This window comes from Parambassis ranga, chromosome 7 (genome assembly GCF_900634625.1).
Source record: "Parambassis ranga chromosome 7, fParRan2.1, whole genome shotgun sequence".
Lineage (NCBI taxonomy): Eukaryota > Metazoa > Chordata > Actinopteri > Ambassidae > Parambassis > Parambassis ranga.
Window position 1 is genome coordinate 15107880 of NC_041028.1, and position 25708 is coordinate 15133587.

Below are 25708 nucleotides of genomic sequence, written 5' to 3' on the forward strand. Positions count from 1 at the left end.
GCATTCCATTTATCACCGCGTTGACCGCAACTGTGAACATTAATTTATCTGTGAGTGCGTCAGATAATTTTTTTTTTTTTTGGTGTTGTATTTATTTCTGTGTGGTTAAAAGCTCTTACTGGTGTTTGTGTTTTTTATGTGTCCATCTCATGACTCTCTCTCTTGTGCTCCCCCTTCTCTATAGTCTTTTGTTGGATATATAGAATGTATATGTACATTATTTTCCACTATATTAAGCATCTACATATTAAAAATACAGTCAGTTTAGACAAGGATTCTGAAATACATTTAATCACACATGAATTAATTTTAATTACAGAATTTAACTTATGTGACATACGTTCCCCACTTTCCATAATATTCCCCTCCCAATATAAATATCTCTATGTACTAAAGAAAAGACAAGAAAAGAAAAGGTAAACCCAGGATTCAAATGAGATCCAACATCTGTAAAATCCCAAATGTTTTTTTTTTTTTTTTTTTTATCTCCAGATGGCGAGCTCTGGGCTGGGCATATCCCAAAAATATACAAGAGTATGACTGATGCATTGGATATGACTTATTTCACAGTGTATCTCTGGATGTGCACGCACACACACACACATACTTGCTCACTGGTACAGAAAAGCATTCACACATGGAAAGATGCAGGTACACACACACACTGTTTAAACCATTAAAATGAGCCAGGGGTCCACATCTGCTAAATGCTCCCAGTGGTGTGTACAAGATGTGTGAGGTCCATTGACAAAAACTACTCTTCTAGTCTATGTTGGCACCACATTAAAAAAACATAATATATAAGCTAAGTCATCCAAAATGTCCACATTTCACCAGCAGGATCTTCATTCAGTGAAGAAAGACAGTCAGCATCTCTGCAGTCTCTTGTGTGACTTTCATGCTTTTTCACAATATCCGTCCTCTGTCTGTGTGTGTGTGTGTTTGTGTGTGCGAGTGCGTATGCAGAGATTGAAGCGGCCTTGTAAAGTTTCACCCAGCTAGATGAGAGTGAGGTGTTAAAGGCTAGAATCTGACGGACAGTCTCAGTAAAGTCAGTGAGCTGTCATTAAAGGAACGTGGCTGGGATGTAACCCTGGACGGCTCCATAGCAGTGACAATAAAGAGGATGAAGCTGCTGACATTTGAGAGACCTTCTGACAAAGGTACAAAAAAAAGTCTTCAAGGAGTCATCCTCTGTTGATCAGACGGTGGTGAACAGAAAACAAATAAAGGCCAGGTGCCGCCCTGTTGATGTCTGTTCCTCTCAGGGGTTTTAGTTCTGTGATGGGTCCATGGATTTGAACGCTGATGGTGTTCCATTAAGCTGCTCACTTAGAGGGAGTGTCACCTGAAGGTCTTTCACTGTGGTGACCAGAGAAGCTCTGGAATCTTTTTCTTAGTTTTTTGTATTTTTGTTGTTATTTTTTGTTAAGTCTAGAAGTCTCGTTGGTGAATGGACACATTGTTCAGGTGGCCTCGGTTCCTTTTTGTAACGTGGATGTCAATGAACCTGCAGTAGGAAGAAAGAGGAGAAAAAAGAATTCACACCATTTGGGCCTGAGAAATGAAGTTAATATGGGAGTGTCAAAAAGTATAGGCCACTGAGTGCAGGATGAGTCATCAACTTTGTATTAACTTTATCACCTTAAATTAATTTCATTATTTCTTCTGCATCAGAAGTACACTGTGTGCTTCCTGATGCATTAGGAATAATAAGCCAGTTTAATGTATCAATTTAAATCTTGCAACTCACACACACACACACACATATCCCAAATTATAATCAAACGCTCCTCTACCCCCTGCAGGTGTTTTCAGTTTTCATCTACAACATGCAAACAATATAAGAATGAAACAGGAGCTCTAATTGTATTCCTATGGCAGTGTTGTTTTTGTTAAAATAATATAAAGTGAAAGTTAAATGTCCAACATGTCATGACTGACCAAACTGCATAGAAAATGGACATAAAAAATATTATAAATGAATATTCCTGGCATAATAGAAGGTAATTAATCAAAGGTTGATAGTTATTGCATATTTCTTTACACGTGGAGTATGTTTCACCTTAAGTGATATTCTGCAGCTAATAACTCCATTTATCCAATCATTTGATCAGGAAAAACATTTAAATAATAATAGAATTCTGCCATGAAAGTGTTCTATGGATAAATCCATAAATGATTCAGGGTGACAGTGGACAAATGTGACACCCCAGGACTGCCCATATACATCATGCACATGCTTAAATATGAGTTGGCAAATCCACATAGAATTGCACAAATTCCCAGGACTGGCAAATAAATATTTATGACGCCCCCCTCCCACAATTCTCTCCTCTTTTTTTCTCCCCGTCCTTGGTAATTGTGCATGATTCATTTTGTTTTCTTGGAGGAAGAGGGAAAAATCAATCTTAGAATATTGGCTAGGAGACAGAAAGCATGCAGATTCCAAATACTTGTGGTTTCGCAGAATATAAAAGTGTCACAGATACTCTGTCAGGGTTCTCTGGAGAGGAATTCAGTTTAATCTTTTGTACATTTCCTTGTTTTTTTTTTAGAGAGAAGAAAAATGGAAGCAAAGTTAAAGTGTTGTGCTATAAACTGCTCCAACTGTATCAACCAACCAAATCCTGAAAAAATCTGTTCCTGTGGAATCTAAGGCTATTTTTTGGAGCTGTCTGTGATGATTACACAGCAGGTTAATCTTTTATGAATGCACGTGTAACCATGATTACTTCATTAGCAGTTTTGTTAGGACAAAACCTGGCAGGTTGGGTTTCCATAGTACTCATGATTTGGGTTAAAACGGTGGCAAACTTTTCCCCATCTGCAACATGTGTCATCTCCATCATCTTGGTCTAAAGGTAAGACTGTGCTCCACTCTTTAATGTGTAAAGTACAGAGGATAGTGGTGCCTTTTTCTTGCTTAATCGAACATACACTCAACAAAAATATAAACGCAACACTTTTGTTTTTGCTCCCATGTTTCATGAGATGGACTTGAAGATCTAAACTTCGTTCCAGATACACAATATTACCATTCCTCTCAAACATTGTTCACAAATCTGTCTAAATGTGTGATAGTGAGCACTTCTGCTTTGCTGAGATAATCCATCCCACCTCACAGGTGTGCCACATCAAGATGCTGATCTGACATCATGATTAGTGCACAGGTGTACCTCAAACTGCCCACAATAAAAGGCCACCCTGAAATGTGCATTTTGTTTCTGCTTTATTGGCGGTCTGGGGACTCAGAACCAGTCAGTATCTGGTGTGACCACCATTTGCCTCATGCAGTGCAACACATCTTCTTCGCATAGAGTTTATCAGATTGTCTATTGTGGCCTGTGGAATGTTGGTCCACTCCTCTTCAATGGCTGTGCGAAGTTGCTGGATATTAGTGGGAACTGGTGCACGCTGTCGTATACGCCGGTCAAGCACATCCCAAACATGTTCAATGGGTGACATGTCCGGTGAGTATGCTGGCCATGCAAGAACTGGGACATTTTCAGCTTCCAAGAATTGTGTACAGATCCTTGCAACATGGGGCCGTGCATTATCTTGCTGAAACATGAGGTGATGTTCATGGATGTATGGCACAACAATGGGCCTCAGGATCTCATCACGGTATCTCATTCAAAATGCCATCAATAAAATGCACCTGTGTTCTTCGTCCATAACAGATGCCTGCCCATACCATGACCCCACCACCACCATGGGCCACTCGATCCACAACATTGACATCAGCAAAGCGCTCACCCACACGACGCCACACACGCTGTCTGCCATCTGCCCTGAACAATGTAAACCGAGATTCATCCATGAAGAGAACACCTCTCCAACGTGCTAGATGCCATCGAATGTGAGCATTTGCCCACTCAAGTCTGTTACGGCGACGATCTGGAGTCAGGTTAAGACCCCGATGAGGACGACGAGCATGCAGTTGAGCTTCCCTGAGACGGTTTCTGACAGTTTGTGCAGAAATTGTTTGGTTATGCAAACCAATTGTTTCAGCAGCTGTCTGAGTGGCTGGTCTCAGACGATCTCGGAGGTGAACCTGCTGGATGTGGAGGTCCTGGGCTGGTGTGGTTACTCGTGGTCTGCGGTTGTGAGGCCGGTTGGATGTACTGCCATATTCTCTGAAACGCCTTTGGAGACGGCTTATGGTGGAGAAATGAACATTCAATGCACGAGCAACAGATCTGGTTGACATTCCTGCTGTCAGCATGCCAATTGCACGCTCCCTCAATGCTTGTGGCATCTGTGGCATTTTGCTGTGAGACAAAACTGCACATTTCAGGGTGGCCTTTTATTGTGGGCAGTTTGAGGTACACCTGTGCACTAATCATGATGTCAGATCAGCATCTTGATGTGGCACACCTGTGAGGTGGGATGGATTATCTCAGCAAAGCAGAAGTGCTCACTATCACACATTTAGACAGATTTGTGAACAATGTTTGAGAGGAATGGTAATATTGTGTATCTGGAATGAAGTTTAGATCTTCAAGTCCATCTCATGAAACATGGGAGCAAAAACAAAAGTGTTGCGTTTATATTTTTGTTGAGTGTATGTTAAAGGGTGCAACAAGGAGTAACCACTCTTATACAATGCCCTCAGAGGGTAAAAACAAACAGTCGTGTTTAATGCAGCCACTTTGCAGCTTTAATCTGTTATTTAACAGTGTAAAGCTGCCATTTACCTATTTAAGTTCTATGTTTTGTTATGTATTGATACATCAAAGTGTGTCCTTCCTGAGATGGACTTTTACTGTGCTTTGTATTTCTAGTCCTGGATGACCTTCATTTAAGCACTTAATGTGGAAAAAAAAACATGCTTCACCGAGGCTTTTTTAATAGCTTTTTCTCTGTTTTCTTTCCTATTTTTTCTTTTTCTTTTTTGCAATCAAAATGTCTTTGTTTGCTTTTATATTGACGTGAACCACTCCGCATGCAAATCAGCATAAAATAATGCACCATTAAGAAAGTCATACTTGCTGTTTTTCTCTGCATCCTACGACGGTTCCTTGGGCAAAGGCTGAAAAAAAGAAAAAAGAAAAAACATGGAAGGTCAACATTAAAAAGAACAGAGAGGGCTAGTCCTCACGTACAGTTTATTTAACGTTCCCTCAGCACATTGGCCTTGGACGCAGAGCAGCATATGTCCATTTAAAAGCACAGATGGCACTTCTTCCAATTATATCTAAGTCCAGACCAAAGAAGCTGAAGGTTATTTTGTTCTCTACCAGGTTTTTTATGACCTCTGTGGATGCTGGCAGAAAATATGGCCGCCACATTGTCTGCATTAAAGGGTGCGAGACCTCTATCTTCCATCACACATTTTTAGCACATTTGCTGTGAGGCAGGGTGATAAACAGAGTTCCACTTTATTACTTTGTGAATGCAGCTTTGTTCTAAAGAGGACAAAAACTTGTGCTGTTTTTCCTCCTTGACTAAAGAAGGGGGGGGGGCTTCCTTGCCTTCTTAATATTGGTGAATGAGCCACTTTTGTGTAGATAATGACTCGGCTAATCATAATCAGAGAGCTAATGGTCTGTTTAGCCAATCAGAGGAGCCAAGGCAAGACGGCTGTCTGGGCTGCACATTGGCATTCCCAGCAGTCGCCGCTCTCCTCTCGGCTGTGCCAGGCTCCTTCTGCAGCAGCAGCAGCAGCAGTTAAGGCGGACTTGGTATTCCGCTGCCCGCCTGGCCTGTCGTTCCGTGGCTCTGTCCGTCCAGGCACGCCGGCCAGGCCCAGGCACTGTCGAAGAAATTCAGTCCTCTGAAGAGGCGCTGATCCATCACACCTCTCCAGCAGCATGTCATCTAAATGCTAAGTACTTCCACTGCATCTTTAAATCAAAACAAGAAAAGAAATGAGCATGAGGGCTTGGAGGGGATAAAAGCTTATAAGGGCACAATAGAATCTGTCGAGCAAACCCTTAGATTTTTGATTACATTCATTTTCAAGGGAGAGGAGAAACTGTGAGTGAGAGGAATGTAGCATGAGGAACCCAGAGACCTTGTTATCCTTTAAAATGTAGGCTAAAGGAAACAGGAGGAGAAATAGCTATTGTTACAGTCCTCCCTCCAAAGGGTTCCTTCAAAGAAAATAGTTTGTTGTTTGATTTCACTCCAAACATCATCATAAGCGGAGCTGAGCTGCTCTCACAATAGGACTCCCTGCCTCTGCCTCGTCTTCACGCCTCAGTCCTACTCTGAGCTATCGATTCGATTCTTGAAGTCAGAGCAGAGTGCTGAGGCGGCAGATGCAGCCGGCACTATTAACTGCTCCGACTAATTAAAAGGGTAACAAGGTGAGCTGGGCCCCCACGGGACGAAACCGTGGAGGAGATGGAGACGGCTGTTTGCCTGCCATGCACACCGGTAAACAGTGTTCACCGCCTATGGTGTTTACAAGACAGGAATCCAAGGACATCGAAGACATATTCATTTCCCGCTGGCACAAGGGATGAGGCAGATGCACAGATAAGGAGTGAGACAGGGAAGGAGGGGGGGGGGGGGTGCAGTGTAACAAGCTCTTTGCTAATTGCCTGTGTTGTGGTGAAATTGAAACATTTGGACCTGGTCTCTTAGCTCGCCGTGTCCTCGTTTCATCACCACTTAAACACCGAGAGCTGTGCACAAATGATAAAGTTTCACAGTTCAAATGAGGTGTACTGCGTGGATCTTTGAGAGGGTGCCAGTGGAGATTGGGGGAAAAAAATGAAGGGCTTCAATTAACTTCTTTCCTTATCATCAGCACAGCATATTTTAGGATCAAAGTATTTTTTAAGATACAGCACGCCTCACATTACACAAATAAAATTCTCAGCCAAGGTAGCATTACAACTTACAGAAATCTTTGTAGTTGAGAGGAGAAGCTGCTGTTTTGCTCAGAGATAAACTAAACTAAAAGGCTGCATATGTGGTGACATGAAATTGTCCCACTCTGCCATTATGGAGACAGGAGCTGAGCTGAAATCTTCCCCTCAGGTCTCTCTGCTAACAAGTGGACTCTTGCACAGGACTTAGTTGGTTTCATCAACTGGAGCCTCTTACAGGTCCCAATCATTACAGACCACCAGAGCTGTTGCTGCTGCTGTTGTTAGCCTAACAAGCAAAGCTAAAGCTTGCTGCAGACCCTGAGTGGATGCTCCATGCTCGGAGTATGAGCCTGATGTTCAAAGGCATCGGAGCGTCAGACCCTGAGCTATCTCACAGGAACAAAACCAGATTAGTTAGAAAGCATGTGGTTGTGTTTGCTGTTTTTTTTATGTCTGGTGATGCAGCTACAGAAACACAGAGCATGTTTTGACTCAATTTTAAATCCTTTCCTGAAGTAACAGCAGTTACAAACAAGAAATCCTGCTTAAAAAGACACATTTAAAGCTGCTTTTTTTTGTGTGTAAACATAAGGGCGCCAAAACAAGCAGGGGCCATGACACTGACACCTCACAGCTTGCACTGAGAGGTTACAGAATTATTAACCAGGACACAAAAAGCTAAAAAAACTGCAAACTCTTCTATTGGCTAATGAAAAATAAAGTTTAAATCATTAGTCAGAAGATCATTTTATAGGGCAGGAAAGTTACAATTTTATGTGAAAATGTGTTTAGTTTTGGCTGAAACCTGCATGGAGTGGAAGGAAAAACACATTTACTTTAACACACAGTAGCATTTCTGAATACAGGCCACAGTGGGGATGTGAAGAGTATGTGATGACATCAGCACATATATAATGTCAGTCTAACACTGGAGACAGGTGTGAGGTTTTGTGAGAAATGATGCACCACGGGCCAGCATCACTAAATACATGATTAAAAATGCATCAATGAAAGATCCAAAGGGCTCAGAAGTATCAGCCTTTTGAAACAGGATGCTGCAGAGTGAGTGCTTGAATGTGTCCAGCTTTCTGCATTACAAAAGCCCTGCACTGTAACGTGGCCCGTGGCTCAGACAATTTCACACTAGACAAAACTCAGTGTGAAGGGTAAAACACAAATGGCAGTTCAAAGCACGGCGATGACACAACTTCAAATAGAGGGAGTGGGGTACAGAGCGCTGAACGTGACAGCAGAGAGGGACGCGTATACACCCCAGATCCCAGACACAGAGAGGGGCAACGAATGCCAAACTGACAAAAGAACATATTTAATAGATAACAGCAGCACCAGAGGAAACAAAAAGTAAAAACAACGAGCTGTTTTTTTTAACACTATGTGAATGAACTCCAAAGGAATCAACAGAAACTATGAATGTAGTCATGAAGCTTCCTGCAGTACGTCAGCACAATCACACCTATGATAACACAAATGGAAAAAAAGGGAAATGGTGTGGTTGGCTTGTATTTTTTCTTCTTTTTAAACATCTCTATCAATCTAAACTATTTCAATATATTTTCTGCATCACTGCACATGCTATCTCCTGGAGACTGATGATCACGCCACGGCATCTGACAAACAGATGAGGAGAAACCAAAGAAGATCATTTTTCTTTTCTGCTTGATAAATAGACAATCTGCAAATGAAACAGATGTAAAAAAAGTAGATTTGCTTATCCGGCGTTAACCTCTGTGTACTCTGTGTGTGTGCACGCTCGGCAGCTGGGGGCAACACATGCTGTTTGAACATCAGTCATTTTATAAATGTACATCCAAAGGCAAAGCAGCCCAGCTACAGTTTGTTATCCCCGAGGATGAAGGGAGAGACCGTCAGATATAATATGACAGCAGCACTGTCAGTTCACAAACAGGAGTGTGTTATGAAAGCCTGGAGGTGGGCCAGCACGACATGAAAGCATGGACACATGCATGCTCTTTTGTCTGAGGTGTGTGTGTGTGTCAAATCGCGGGTGGTGCCACAAGCAAGTCGTTCGATTTACCAGTGAGTTAAAAAATAAAATGGTCAATAGTAGATTTACATTTATCTCAGCAGACACTAAAATACTTAAGGTTCAGCGAAAGTTCATCTCTGCTTTGTTCAAGCTGACACAACTGAAATAGATTTTAATAGCTGTGTACAATTGTTGGAATTTACTTGCTGGTGCAACAGAAAATAATAATGTAAAATGAGAATGAAAGCTAGTGGAGCATTAAAAGACACGGGGCACAGCGTACATATTAAATATTTTAAAAAAGGTTCTGCTTTTTCAGTGCATTCTGAAGATGCAAACATTCCTCCAGTGCTGATTTCCCCACTTATCTGTTGCTGCTGTAGCACATGTGCACAGTTTTACTGTATGCGTTCTTCATAGACATCAGCACAAGGAGTTGCTATTCATGAAATCAACCTTTACGTCACTTATCTTACATTTTATTTAGGCTAACTTAATGCTGCTGGTCACAGCACCTGGTAAGAAGAAGAGGGGGATTTCATAATCACAGACCGCCTTTATCTACAGCTAGTTCCCTGTGAGAATACAAATCAGTTTCCAAAAGATTCCAAAGGCGACAAATACAAGAGCTTAAAAAAATACACTCAAATCACATAAAAGATAAGTGTGAGGAGGGCTGGAGGACCACTTGAAAAAGAGCTTTTATTCTCAGGGAGATTAGCTGTTTAGATAAAGATTTGCCAGACTGAAAAGATGAAATATGCTCGTAAAAAAATAAAGCCACATTCACAGACTGGTAACAAAACCCTCCACCACCACCAACACCAGCAGCCACAGCAGCAGCATTCATTCTTCTTCAGCATGTGCCTGTATTTTGAAAACCTTTTTAGTTGTATTAAGACGTGCACACACAACTCCAAACTGTTACTCATAGTTTTGTACTTCAGTAAACTACTGTCCACTACTTCTGATGTGTTTTTGTGCAACAATGGAGCTCTGGAACGCATTGAAGCTTTTAACATATTTATAAAAAAATAAAAAATGAATGGGTTCGGAGTTTTGCTGTGTGTGGGGATAATTTCACTCCAAATTTCACTCACCAGGCACCAGAGAAACCTGAAAAAATGCTCCGGCGGTTTTGGCAGCACACCTGAGACTTCAAAACTTTATTGCTTTCTGTTGATTCTACTTGGACACTTGGACACAACATGTCTTGTTCTGCTTCTACTTGACACTTAACGATACCAACCAGAGATCTGTCATCTCCGCAGCGTCCCTCCAACCTCACCATGCTAATCAACGATTCATTTCAAGAAGGCAGACAAGCAGTTGCTGACAGAGCTTGCGTTGCCTTTGAGAAGCGAGCTCATTAGAAGTCTGTCTCTGGTCAGATGGGCTGCCAGCACAGCAGTGACCATGGCGACACATGACTTGGCTGCCTGTTCGTTTTGTCGTAGACACTGAAGCCATTATAAGTGAGGTGCTAGCGAGCGTTACATAACGCCACAACATCATCTGTAGTTGTGTAATGTAATTTTCTCACCTCTTATGAAAGAAGTGAGAGAACATTTTTAATGACATGGTGTCATAAATCCTGTTTTTTATCCAAACACCTGTTTTCCTTTTCTCCCATTTCTCACTATTTCCTGTACAAATCATGATTTTGTGTCATGTGGCATCCTTTCAAACAGCCTGCAGTGCTAACCAGCTATGATGTCTTTATGTTTACAGCAACACTGGCAGGACTACACACATTCCACTAGCTTTCTGCCCTGGCTCACGCTGGAACAAAGAGAGCACATATAGCTGGAGGAGGGCCACCAGAGCAGAAAAAAAGGGGAAAATGCTTAAAAAACACGATGCAAGGCTCTCTGACCTACTGGGTCGTGCTGTGTGTGCATGTCTGTGCGCATGCTGCTCATTTTGAAACCCTCCTGAAAACACCCGACTACAACTCCTCTGTCTCTCTCAGAGCCACACACTTGCTTAGCGGTGGCATTTGTTGTGTGGGTGTAGGAAGATTTTTTCATTTCTTTTTTTTTTTCCCAGGGTTAGAGAGTTTTGTCTGTGGGATGAAGTGCACATGAAATCACTGAATGTCTGAATGTGATTAAATCAGGGTTGAAAGTACTTGCATTTGATAATTTAGGCTCTCTCTAGACATATTTAAGAAAAGAGCCTGATCTGATTCTCTCACTGAAGAAACAGTTCACTTTGCAAAGACAAAGCATTAGCAAAGGCTGATATTAGAGCTCAAATGCTCTCAAGAGCTCTCACAGAGCAGAGAGTGAGTGATGCAATCTCACAACCCACTTGCTCGCCTGAAAGGAGAAAAATCATTTTACTGCCCTAAATTCTGTCTCTGTCTGTCAATTTTCCACCTGACAGCCATTTCCATCCACACACACACACACATCCAACACACAACTGTGCCCCAGTGTAACCCAGCAATTTACATTCACACACCCCCCTGTCAAGTGTATGAAACCAACCTCATAACACCCTGCCCCAGCCCTCCTGTATTGCACTTTCCACCTCGGAGAATATCATATGTAGGCCTTTCAGCAGCTCACTAGTGAAGACAAATTGCCAGCTTGTTTGGGGTGGGGGGGTGGGGTGGGGGGGTGCCCTCCAGAGAGTGATTCATATTAATGGCTAGCTGGCAGTGGAGAGCGGGCTGCATATGCAAACTCCATTATCAGGTTGGGCTGAAGTGTGTGACCTGGCAGTGCCACCGTGAGCTGCACACACACACACACACACACAGGAGGGCGAGGCAGTGAGGAGGAGGCGTGCAGTGTTTTAGAAACATTTTTCAGGTTGTGTGCAATGTTTATAGCCTTTACCTATCGCTTTATCAACATGTCAAAAGAAATTTTGTTAAAAAATGGTATTATATATTTTTTTCAGTATCCACATTTGTTTTTTTTTTATTTAATTGAATAAATGTAAATCAAATAGGGTGCTAGTTTTAATAATACATGTAAAAGTTCTGCTACTTTTTTGTCAAAAGACCATAAATTGATTCAGGGATGAATCAATAACATTAATAAATAACAGTAATGATGCAAATATTCAAAAATATTCTTCTTCCTTTGTTATTTTGTTTTACAACATGGCATACCTGATCATGAGGAACAATTGCATGTGGCATTTCTTCATGCTACCAGTAGGACCAGCTGATGAAGGGTTAAAATATATTTATATTAACATATAAAAGGACAAATGATTAAACTAGTAACTTTGATATTCTTCTACTATTTGGCCAAAAAATGTCTAGTACATCATTATTGGAACTCCAGAGTAAAAGGCTTGTCAAAATCTGAGGAGTTCATCCTCATGGGAGCATGACTATGCTGTGTTAAATTAATGGCGATCTGCCTATTTAAACATTTCTGGTATGCAAAGTTTGTATTTTTGGCCTGAGGGTGGCTCATGTTCAGAATGCAAAGAGTTCTACCTCCAAGGAGAATAAATGTGAGCAGTGCATTTCCTCCTAGTCTGTCTTTTAGATTATGGAATTTCTTGTGGCGCTAGAAGAAAGGTCAGAAAGTTAACGTGATTTCTGCAAAAATGAACTGTGAAAAACTAAGAGAAAAAATTCTTGGAAACTCAGCCACAAGTTTTTAATATCAGCAAGAGCTGAAGTTCGACCAAATTACAGTGCAGTAATCTTCCTGAGATGACTTTGTCTGGACCCATACCTTGTTTAACAGACATCTGCGGTGTCACATAGGGAACGGCGGGTCTGCTGTGAGGATGTGGAGTGATTGACACATTAGCGGGATAAGGCAGGGGATTGAGTCATACAGCTCTCATTACATGCAAATGCAGCTGAACTCTTTGAGTGATTGCACAGAAAGCCAGAAGTCAATAACTTTTGATGTATGTCTGATTTTAAAACTCCCAAGTCACGAGGATGTGATGACAGCAGAGGGTGCACCTCCTCACAGCATGGCGAGGAAGTGGGCTGCTAGATTCAAATGTGGTACAGAGAGAGAGAGAGGAAGATGAACTCCATCCTTGAAAGCTGATCACTGACACCACATAGGGGACCTCTGACAAGATGCAACATGATATGCACTGATTAACTTACGTACAACAAAGTCCAAAAGACCAAGGTGTCAGCTTGCCCTGAATCCACAGATGTGAAATGGGTTCAGCATTTCAGGGGGCAGTCTGCCATAGATGAGACTTTGTCCACCACTTAGACAATTATTAATAACAGTGGAAAGTGGCAACCTTCAGGGCTCAGACTTGTAGCCCATGTGGAAGTGGAAAAAAGTGTAGTTCACGTGGCGGCGGTCAGAGTGTCCCGGAGCCTCCCACCGAGCCTCAAAACGACTCTTCAGGAACAAACGGGTGACGTCACGGAAGCTCTGTCCATAGTTTTTACTGTCAATGGGAAAGATTCACAGTGCACAGCTCCCAAGAAAGACAAATGAAGGTGGTTCTGTTTTCTGTGATGTAATGGCAGCACTGCTAGTGGACTACATGGAAAAAGGTCACACTATAAAAGGAACTTACTCTGCTGAGATAGCTACAGGGGAAAGTCAAGGTGGATTTGAACTCATCCAACCCTACTCACCTGACTTGGCCCCCTCAGGAGCCCAGACATCCCCATTATGACAGTGATGATGTCATCTTTGGTTTAATTATTTAACTTCTACCTTTTTTAACCTTTTAAGCTGTATTTGATATTATTGAATACTGTGAAGCTCCAATGTATAATTAATATATACAGTACACCATGTTTGAATAGATGCATGAGGTTCTGTCACCATCAGGTACATTTGTCAACTCCACCTACATCAAAGCTGCGCACTGCAGCATAAGTAATGAGCATAGCTGTTATCAGCTTTCGGGGACCTGCACTGTCACACTGAATGTTGGAATGTAATATAATTAGTGTGAGACCACATGAAGACAGATTCTGTCACAATTAAAGCTCCCTCTCCTCTCTCTCTTTCACACAGTCGTGGACAGAGCTTGGCCAGTGGCCGAGCAGCAGCCAGGCCCTCTTTCTTCCCTCTGTCTCCAGCCTGATCAATCCTTGTTATCGATTTCACATTTTCATTTATCTTCCAGAATGTGCTTTCCTCCCATTTCAGGTCTTGCAACAAATACCTCTGGATACCTCCTCTCTTTCTGCTGCCAAATCCTCCTTATCCCTGCACACCACACAGAAAAAATATAACCACCAGCATCACTTGAGATTAACTTGTGCCAAAAAAAAGAAAATCTGCACAGCAACAGCTCATTAAGAATATGCAGCGGGACACGTAATCTGCATTTTTGTAAATGTATGTACAAAACCTAACCTAACCGTGCTGTCATTGTTAATTACGACACGGTGGGAATGCGTGCGTGAAATCTGCCACAGCTGCCCAGGGCGGTTGGACGAGGTAGAGGGGGGTGTGGGTGGTGAAGAGACATCCAGTGACAGAGTTAAGATTAAGAGAGAGCAAAAATCAACAGGGCCAGTTGCTGGGTGACCTTTGGCCCTGCGGACCTGACGACGAGCTCAGTTGTCACTCTCTGTCCATCGTGTCATCTCTGGCTGCCCTCACCATGATGTGCTTCGCTGTATCACCTCTGCTTCTTTCTATAGTCTGCTTTTTGTTTTGACATCTTCACATATGAGGCGGATCACATGTCATGGTGGTTGTTGGTTTGTCTTTAAATTAAGCAGCTGCTATATAGAGTGTAGTAAGTATGTAAAGTGAAGTTAGCATCACAATGGTGAACACCGTGATCATGTTGAATATATAGAAAAGTTATATTAACAATATTAGCAGTGATATTTCTGCTGCCCAGAAGCAAAAAGACAGCTACTGCTGTTCAGCCATCAACTGAGCAAACTTTTTTTTTTGCATTCTTCTTAGTGCCTGTGGTCATGTAGAGAGTTTATATATTCCATAATTTTTAATGGAACTAAAAATTAGTAGGACTTTTTGCAATGTGGCTGCTGTGGCCCTGCTGTGTTTTTTTTAAACACTGTGAGCATCAAAAATCCCATTTACATCTATTTTATTTCAAATTTGTGCAAATAATTAAACATGGCTCAATACAACTTGAAACATTTTTATCCACAGAAAGAATCCAGAAAAAACAAAAGCACATTTTTTTCTCAAGTTGGGCAAAAACAGAACTATTGAACATATAATATGAACAATATAATTGACATCCAATTGCCAACAGTGTAACATGGATTTTTTGACAGTCTTGGCGAGACAGTAGAGGGAAAATAACTGAACAAATTAACTGTCAGGCCAACAAAAATAATTGGTGGTTACCTGGTGAGAGAGCTAGTCGGCATGATATAGAAATAGTAGAGATAGGCTCCATTATTTATTGAACATAAAGTTGCATGGTGTGAAATTGCCAAGTGGTGCTGTATAGTGTGAATCATGGAGCGACAGAGAGACCTGTAGCCATGGTGACTCTGCCACTTGCTATGCAAGCAGTAGTGCCTAGAGAGTGATTGTTGTATTATTTTATGTTTTTTTTGTGCACATTTACGATAACACTTCTTCTTTACTGATGCAAAAAAAGATTGTGTTAACCCTCTCACTCTGAGCTTCCTTTGTATTGTTCCACTGCTGAATCAAATAAGAATTAATCAGCGCTCAGTCAGCACTGCAGCACTGGCAGCTCTAAGGCATTGGATGCATGTTGGACTGAGAGAGGAGCCTACAGAGGACCAGATGACACCATATTGAGGGCTTTAAAAATGTAACATGTTTTGTGTTTATCTACATCTAACAAAGTCAAGGAGAGGTCACAGACTTTTATTATTTTCCAACAGTACAGTGATGTCATATATTTACTCTTCTTGTTTGAAAAGGCCTCAGTATGGAAAATCTGCTGTTTCTTATTGGTGAAAAAATAGTTTTTAATTAACCCTTCTGGTGACATCACAGACCTAGTGGAGGCCTGAGACTTCAAACCCACAGAGAGCAGTGCAGAGTGCCCTGCCCTCTGTGGTTCAGTATCGATACAGCCTTTGAAAGCTGGATCTGCGGCTGCCTCTTAGCCCTGAGGTTAGGTTCAACATGGATCTGTGGGGGTTGCTCAAGCTGAAAACATAGGCATGATGCTTTTAAGTGCACACTAATGTCACATCCTATACATTACCGTGACAGTCTTGATGCGACCGCTGCCCCTGGTGCAGGTCCAGCCAGATCGGTTAAACAGGAGGCTGCAGACCTCCCCTTCCAGGCAGGGAGCCATCTCACACCACTGACGGCTGCGCACGATCCGTGCTGGGGAGGGGGAGACACATGAAGGCAAATTAGAGATGCAGATTCACAAAACCAGAGGAAAAATGTCATTTGAATGCTCAGCAGACAGGAAGAAGTGTCCGCATACCGTACGTTGACGTGACTAAAAGCCTGTAGTATTTTAATGAGGTTCTTGTTGAGTTTGCATGTCTGCATTGCCTGTGGTAGTAACCTTTACAGACCAGCTGGTGGTCCATAAATTACTCTCTTGCTAATGCTAGCTTCCAAACAGAAAAACTGCTTTTTGCTTCTGACATTTTGTCACAATTAATACTCATGAAAAACTTGTTCGGGGTCGTTCTAGGGGAACATTTTACAACAAAAAACTCTTTCATTTAAAAACTGTTCACTATTAAATCTTTATTTAAAGTGTGACAGATTGGTTTTTAAATACTCAGTATGTCATAAAGGAGTGTATGAACTATAACAGAATCTGCTCTGTTACATTGTGCTCTTCTTCCTTTTCAAACGTCAACATCACCCACAATGCAAAGTGACCACTGACAGGTCAGTCAGAGGACTCCAGCTTATCAGCAGGATTATTATTATTAAACCGTAGCTTTGTCTCCAACTCCAGTTGATTCAACTTGGGTTCACCTAATAAATTTAGGTTTTGCACTGAGCCGCCAGCAAATAATGAACTCATTCTTTTATGTCTGTATTTTATGCTGTTGGATTAATTAGATTTTTATTGGAAGACGTTACATCATGTCTGTATATTAGAAATGCTTTCTGATAGAAAATGAATCCTCACTCCATTTTCCCAAATGTAAGTCCTGTGTTTGACTTGTATCCTCACCACAAACATTTCACCTTAGATAAACATCCACTAACATCTGGCTGCTGGAGGAGACCCTTCCGTGATGCAGCTGGAGTCCCTCAGATCAGGCCGGTGGGGGCTCTTATTGGATGTGTTAAATCAAAATGATGAACGCTATGACGTGGCTTATGGTCCGTGATATCACTAATAGTTATAGAAGGGTATTTGACCACAATTTACAACCCTTAACAATTCTATATATGAAACTGTATCTATTGTGTCAACCCCTTAAATTAATAACCATGTGAAAATTGACAGAATTATGTTTTTAACCTAATAAATTAGACACTTTTAAGCTCTGGTTCTATAGGATTTCCTTCCCACAAGCATCCCCCATTATACAGGAAGTTAATATAAGAGACCTTTCTTATATCATTTTGTACAACTGTGGTACTCCACATGAGACCTGCTGGGCTCTAAACCTGAAATACATTTTCCAAAAAAGTTCAATACGTCAATTATAAGGAGAGGATTACAGAACAGAAGTGCAATACAAAACCAGTCTTCACTCTGCTTAAATTTATTAGTCAACAGCAGACATCAGTCTGTCAGAGCGTCAGCTGGCGAAGCTCTCATTCTCCCACTGCAATCTGACCGCATGACATTGAATTAGCATTCGTCTGTAGTCGAGACTGATAAGCACTGATTGTTCTTTACACAGTGTGCTAAAGCAACACTGAAAGGTTATCAGCTCTCTATGGACCTGGCCAGGGCCACCGCTCCTGCCTACCCACGATCCCCCAGGGACAGCACATTGTGGAACGAGGTAACATGGTCGGCAAATTGAAAGAGAGGAACTACAATTCGTTGAATGACCACAGGAGAGCTGAGGGCGGAACAGAGAGGAAGTAGGAGAGGGGGGGTGTAAAGCGGTGTGGAAAGAGGAGGCTTGGTGACATTTTACCATGAGGTATTCCTGGTCCAGGCCTTGTTAACAGTCTGAAATTGGTCTTTGGAGTGTCAGACCCCGACTGCTGCTCTGCAATAAAGATCTGTCATCTTGTAGTATTTATCAAGCTGGCCTGGACAGCATCCTCATGTATGTAACCACACACACGCACATGCACACGCACACACAATTACTGCTCTGTAAATATAAAGCCATTCTCGCTCAGCAAATAATAGATATTGTTGACACATGGGAAGAAGAGACGTGTGTGGTTTCATTTCTGCCCTCACAGTGCAGCAAAAAGACACACAGCAGTGGAACAAGGGATGTGCAGACATCTCAACTCATCCAACAGAACAAGCTTAAGAAAAATATTAAAGCTTCATAATGAGATTCTGAGACAAAGTGGTCATTTTGGTTTCACCCTGAGTGGAGAAGAGGGAAAATCTAAAGTGACCTTCCTCCTGACACAGCAACATGCCGCGGTAAATTTTCATTTTCACAGCCATCCGTCAGGCGCAACAAAGCGTAGATTTATCAGTCAGTTGCAGATGTAGGTTTGAGTACATTACAGGGCCAGCAAAACTCAATTTCCAGGGCATAGAATAAAAGCTGAGCTGGCAAAGCGGTGGGAGTGCTGACTAACCGTGGAGTGCATCAGCCCAGCCAGCCAGCCAGCCAGCCAGCCAGCCAGCCCGGAGTCGCGGAGGTTGGCTAAAATAAATGCATTTTTCAGCTGCTGCCACAGGATCCAGACATTCAATAGCTTGCCCTTGTTACTTTTTCAATGCCATCCATGACAGCGTGAGCTGATCCATGATGACTTGATGAATCTCCTGGTGTGGAGTAGGTTCGCACAGCGTTGGTTGGGATGAGAGCATTGCTGTGATAACCTCATCAAAAACATGAATAACACAAGCAGCAACAAAGCGGTGCAGCCGCAGTTTAGCTTCAGCCTGTCTCCATCCATCAAACCTATCTCTCCAAAAAATGCTGGTGTGCGCAATTGTAGACACGTTAAAAAGCTTATGTGGTACAACCACCCACACGTCAACAGAATCCAGAGCAGAGTTTAAGCTTTTGAGCTGAATCTGTCTGAAATGATCCGCCTGTTGCTATATTTCACCCCACAGGATGTTTTACATGCTGCAGTTATTATAAACCTGGCTTGTTGGATTATTCAACTGGTACAAAAGGCTAAGAAATGTTGTGCCTATGTATAGTTTTTAAGTATCTGTGTTTGTGTTGTGTTTGAACAGGCCTGTAATGTGTCCCTGTTTGTGATGGTGGCAGCAGTAGCAGAGGTGACACAGCTGGCTGGCTGTGGTGGTTTCAGGATAGGGAGTGTGTGTGTGTGTGTGTGTGTGTCTCTGTCTGTCTGGCTGACACCTGGGTGGCCCGTCCTGTTTGGCGTCACTGTCGGCGTCCAGGCTCATCAGATGCCAGGGGCCCTGCTGGGGTATGGCTCTGGACCTCTAACTAGATCACACGTAAGACCATCTGTCCCCCACCACCGCCCCCACCCCACCCCAACCCCATACGCAGTGCCAAGCCCTGCCCAGCACAGCACAGCACACTGCCAGACGAGACTCAACGCAGGGCAGGAGGCTTCTAAACTAGACCCAGTGCTAATCTGATGAAATTCTGCCACTGCATGAAGTATAAAAATAACATCATGCTTTTACTGAAGCCACAGGAACCTCATTTAAAATGTTTTTAGATGAGCAGTTTTAGAAGATTCTTTTCATCAAAAAGAAAAAAACAAAAACATAAAGAATGAATCATCGCAACACTGTGTAATGTGTCTCTTTTGGTCAATGCTTCTACAGCAACAGTATAAGCAATCAACAAGATTAACCAGCTTAACGGCATCAGAAACACTGTCGCAGGTTTTTACAGGCTTTCTGGCCGATGTTAATTAGGCTTCAATGATAGATTAATTTGTAGCAGCCAGATTTTCAGCCCTCTGTCCTCCAGCCTCCTACCAGAAGCCTGATGGTCTTTCAATTCCAATTATGACAGCAGAAAAATCTAACAATAAACACAGACACGAGCCAAGCTTCAAATGTATCCACACTCAAACTTTTCATGCAAAGAAAACCATCTGAGGCTCCTATTCAAAATGGGTTTGTGTTTTGTGTGTGTGTGTGTGTGTGTGTGTTTCTTTGGTTTTTGTGAAGACCATGAGAGAGAGAAGCATTGGACAATATCTTAATATGAATAATTTAAAACATTCATATCAAGACATATTATTCTCTAAAGTTAAACACTCACATTTGCTTGCAGAGGTTCTGTTTTATTCTTTTTTAATCAAAAAGATAGAATTTCTTGGTTTTGCTGTTGGATGGAAAATTCAAGCTCCACTAATCAGAAATTGAGAAAAACTTTTGTAGAGTTATTTTAACAGCTTTCACTTTATATTTATTCCAAGCTACCACCAATGAATTGCACTAAAGTTAAAATAAAAGCTTTAAATAAAAAATGAGTGTTTTAAAGTTTGCTCTGGTAAAAGAAGCTGATACAACAGATGGCTTGTTACACAAAAAATTGCACCATGAAACTGCTTGGAAAGGAGGTGCTTTTATAGGAAGACTTGGCATTTGATTGGATATCACAAGCTAACCTCAACCAATCAGAGCAATACTGTGTCCCAAAGTACCCGCTCATGGTTACTTGTGCCCTGTCTTTCTCATGTGCTATCCCACAATGCATCATGAAAAGTCATGTCTATGTCTATGGTCAGTACATCAGCAATATGTGCCGTCAGTCGTCGCACCTAATATTTATGTAGCTGGCGGCCATGTGGCATTTTAATTATGCGACAGTAATGATGCAATTAACGCCACATAGAAATAATGTAAGGAGCGTTTGAAAATGTTCATTTTCCCAATGAGCTATAGTGTAGTCCCTTATGACAAACTCCACATATAGTGACATAGGGTGAGTTTGCTGACAGACCATGAAACATAAAAGCCTGTTGAGGATATCTGAAAGCTGAAGGGAAGCAGTTAGCATGGCCATTTTTGCCATTATTGTAAGAAAACGTATGCACAAAAAAGACACTTTTATCAATACACGGCTATCAAACGTGCTCATTGCTTTCTCACAGATCAGCTGACAGGTCAGCAGTAGCAGTAGCTGGCATCAAGCACATAACTTGGCAAGATAATAACAGCTAGAGGGCTTTTAATCTGAAACATCAGTGCAGGCAGTCTCATTAATGGGAAGAGCATAAAATGGTAATGATTGGTGAGGAACAAACTCAGGGAGGCACATGTGTGAGAATCACCCCATGTATGTATGTGTGACCTGATATTACTGAGATAAAAGTGAGGGCTTAATCGAATGCCTTGTTCTCATTTACAGGAAGTAAATAAAGAGCATACCCAATCCTCAGTGATGTGTCTAACATCTCAGGAAACCATTCATTTCAGTTTAATCTCCTTCCTACATCACCTTTTTTTGACCATTTATTGTCAGTAATCATTCACTGAGAATGAGGCAGGAGCTTCTATCCAGCATATAAATGGTCTTCCTGCAACCTGCAGATGCTTATCGTGGTAGCGATCAGGCTTCACACGATTACAGTATGATGTGGTGGCATGGCAACAACGGGCCAAGCAGAGAAAGGGAGAGGGAGAGACTCGGGGAGCAGATTAGAGTGAGAGAGAGAGAGAGAGAGAGAGCAGGGAGACAAGCAAGGAAAAGCACATAATCCTCCTGTGTACAGTGTGCAGACTAAACCTGCACAACAGTGACATGCAGCAGCACAAAAAGAGGGCAAAAAAGCTTGAAATACATCCTGAAAAAAGGCCAACAAAAGAAGTTACTTGCAGAAAAACACGGAGCTCTTGCCACAGTGTGTGGGACTGTTCAGTGATTTAGATCAAATAACGAATAACAAGTTAAACATGTCATACTGCAAAAGCAATGCATCTGCCTTCTGGACCAATCAGCCCTTAAATTCAAAGACAACTCTTTATACCCTGTAAGTATGAATATAGGAACAGAGACAAAAAAATAAAAAAAATAAAAATATATTTGTTCAGTTTCGTCCACCAGCTGCAGTGTGTTGTAACTTTGAAAATGTCCCAGAGGCTACATCAGACGTAATCCTTGGATTTTTTAGCTTCCATTCATGACAGAAGAAAGCCCAGGCACTCAAATCCACATGCCTTTGATGGTGATTATGAATGCACAGATGAGTTTCTCCAATCTGAACTCACCCTAAAAAGTTTACACTCTGAAAGGTCTGAAAGGCGGTCACTGAGGTCCGGTCTTTTCTACTGAGGTGAGCTTTAAAATAACAGAATAATATATTGATGCCAGTTTCTACTGACAAGAAAGAAAGTCAGTCTTATCGTCATGATCAGTCAGCAGTGGTCATCCACTAAAGCACAAGGACTCATACATGTACCTGAGTGACCACATAGAAAGCAAACTGGTGTGGTACGTCCATGTGGAAGATGTCTGCTTCAGGGTACAGCAGAGACTGCACCACTTCAGAAGGCTCAGGTCTGTTAGTGTGAGTCAGGAAGGGCAGCTCCTGTTCTATCATGCAGTAGAGCAGAGACCTCCCTCAGCATGTTTGGTAACCTGACAGCGCAGTCAAAGGCCCACATAAGCCAAGAGTCTAAGAACATCCCAGTCTTCAGGCTAGTGCTGAAGAAACAATAATCAGACAGGCCCAGATGGGTTATGTAAACAGCATGGTGTCTTATTCTGAATTAATTCTTTTTACCAAATGCAACAGAGACATGTGGCATAAAGCACTTTCTTGGGAGATGTATACAAACCATTCACAAAATTTGTCTCATTTGAGGTATTTTCTGCAGCTTTGAAATACATCAGCTCTCCTTTTACAGCCTGTGTAGACATACATGTCCAAAAGAAGTCAAATATTCGTTTTCATTAGCTTTTTAAAAAGCTTTGTCTGTATAATATTTTTTGGAATAGTAGCAGACACGTAGGTGTACGTAACATGGAATAAGGACGAAGCTATGAGTCTGTCTCCACCGCTGTCCATGGTGCTGATCCTTGAGCTGTTTTTTTACCAGTTGTTCTAACAGGCTTCAGTCCCACTAAAGAAGAGTAATGGCCAATACTTTGCCCTGACTGACCAGCATCATATTAAGCTCCCTACATACATCTCACTGATGCATATCTGAGACAACCATTCTGTTCTAATCAATTACGGCACTTTCAGAAAGAGGTTTATCTTGCCAAGTTTCAAAAAATCAGAATAACCTTTCCGTTGTGTACTCTGCACTCGGATACTTTTAGCATCATTACACTTACACTAACAGATTTTTCCAAAAAAAAAACAAACCTTCTGACGCCATCAGCAGCCTGTATTGCACGCACTGTTCAGAACAGATTGTGAAGATTTTAATGTCTCTGGTATGGTTTCATCTGTGAATCACACATTGTTGTGGCCCAAAGACTTAAGCATTCTTCCAACACTACTTTTCCAGGATTAGCTTAACAATTTTTAATTTGTTAGATTTTTTTTTAGGTACCGACAATTTAGATCCATCCCAGGAACAGGGGAGCTAGAGAGCAGAACATGTATTTCCATCTGCACCATAGTGATTGGTGTTGTGTAGGCTGTATAGTTGGTGTTGGTTATGTGTTATTTATATCTTTTTACCTGTGAACAGTGTTGATTTTCTGTCTTCTAAAATCAGACCGGGCTGTAAACACAGAGCATCGGGACAGGCTCTCTGGCCTCTGTTTACTCACCACGGCCAGTCAGAGATGACTCCACTTTCATTAAAGGTCACTGTTCTATCACAGGATTACAAAAAGGTAGCGATCCACTGCTGCTGCTACTTTGAAAGGTTTATATTAAATCGATCCAGGTGACAGTGAGTCCTCGCTGTGTTAATAACAACTGGAGTATATTTTGAAAGCCACAGCGAGACATGCAATCAAATAAACATTTTTTTATAAGTCAATGAGTTGTTTATATGCGCAAGAGGGTAAATGCGGCCTTTACGGGAATTCAAATGAAAAATGAAGTGGAAAGCTTAAGGTCAGGTAAGATATCTGGACAGCTGTACTGTTAGAACCACTGCAATATCATACAATATGCTATGTTAAACTGTCAGCAGAAAATCTCAACATGACCCCGCAAGCAACAGGTTCCATCTTTAATGCATTGGCTATTAACGGAGCGCAGGGCGTGGTGCGGCGGGAAGCCAGTAATAATCAATTTCCTGCTGCTGTAATCATAGTTCTCTGTAAATTAATTAGCATCTGCTGAGTGTCATGGATACGTCTGCAGAGATAGAGGTGGTTTAAAGCTGAGCGTGTGTGTGTGTGGTGGGTGACACTGACTGTGGGACTGTGGTCTTGTGTCAGGGCTATTAGATTAAGTCCACCATGAGTCATTGGAACTAATGGTGCATCTGATGCATGTGATTGTGATACTGAGAGATCCAATCAGACAAAAAACCTCCCCCTCTGCTCCTCTCATCTTTCTTATCACCTTTTCTCTAGATGTCATCTAACATGGAGGGCTCTAAAGTATAAAATCTTATCTACGGAAAGGATGAACAGTCTGCATTACAGCTGATATTTATTCAGCTGGAATATATTAAAAACACAGGAGGAGGTAGTGTGCGGTTCAAACTGATGCTGACAACTGAAGCAGGCGCTTCCTAATTTGCTTGACTGGAGGAGGTGTAATGCAGACAACTGATCACACAGTTTGGAGTAAAACAGTCTAAAAGGCATCAAAAAGAGAGATGTGCAAAGTGATTATTGATTGGCTGGTTAAACAACAAAATTACACCTGCACTTACTTTTAATGGAGAATGAAGGAAGCTCAGACATTGTGTTCTATTGGAAACTACTTACTAACTAACTTCTGCTGACACAATAAATGTAGAAAAAAAACTTTTGGAAAAACACTTGGTCATTTTCCTCAATTACTGTTTATGTTTTAAAATATAAAAAAGCTGGTTTGCTATGGTTTGGAGCCCCAGTCCTTTCCCTCACCCACAACCATAAACATACACCTAAAACAGGAGGCCTAGTCCTCTCTGCAAGATGACATAGATCATGTTTCAACACATGATATCTATATCTATATATCTGTCCATGTTAAACATGCATTAGACTTCACTCTGTCTGATCAGCACTGCATCTTCTTCCTCTTCCTACGTTGGAATGAGGTGCTACTAGAAGCCAATCTAGTATGTATTACATAGCGTATTACATGAAGGGACAAGCCACAGTCAGATGGTCCGAACACTAACTAGGTATGCACCAATCTGACTTTTTTTCTGTCCTGATAACAACAATATCGATCGATTGCCACTTCCTTCACAGATACTGTATGCAAGCCTCAAACTTGTTGGCACAGCAAGCATGAAATACTTCCATAAAGATGACTCTTTGGCTCTCTCCATGTTGTAGCTCCATGTGTTTGTTGTGAGTCAAGTCTGCTGGCATCATGCGCATGCTGCTAACACATGACACAACAAGTGTTGCAAACATAGAATTGGAGTAAACAGACCTGTGCATCAGCTCTTTTATCCAGCTATCAACTAACCCAGCTATGTATGTATCTGGGCCAAGATAGGTGCATGCTTATTAACTTCCACAGATCTCTTTGCAGTATATATACACTGCTCACAAAATAAGGGGAACATTGAATAAAATATATTCCAGTTGAAAATCTTCATTCATTACACAGTGGAATACGTTGAGAACAAAACAACAAAAAATGATCAATGTAAATCAAAATTATTAACCCATGCAGATCTGGATTTGGACCCATACTCAAAATAAAAGTGGAAAATCACATTACACGCTGATCCAACTTGAGTGGAAGTTCCTCAAGTCAAGTCAGAATGAGGCTCAGTAGTATGTGTGGCC

The 25708-nt window shown here is 41.7% G+C and overlaps 1 protein-coding gene across 1 annotated transcript in view; it reads right to left on the reverse strand.

Moving 5' to 3' along the window:
• Positions 1 to 699: 699 nt before the first annotated feature.
• Positions 700 to 25708, reverse strand: part of tafa5l (TAFA chemokine like family member 5, like) — a 37279-nt gene continuing 12270 nt past the window's right edge. The window contains exons 3-5 of the mRNA XM_028410398.1: positions 15970 to 16097; positions 4992 to 5035; positions 700 to 1510 (exon numbers count right to left, since the gene is read on the reverse strand). Coding sequence (XP_028266199.1) covers positions 5012 to 5035; positions 15970 to 16097 — 152 coding nt within the window. The 3' untranslated portion in view covers positions 700 to 1510; positions 4992 to 5011. The remainder of the gene's footprint in view (positions 1511 to 4991; positions 5036 to 15969; positions 16098 to 25708) is intronic.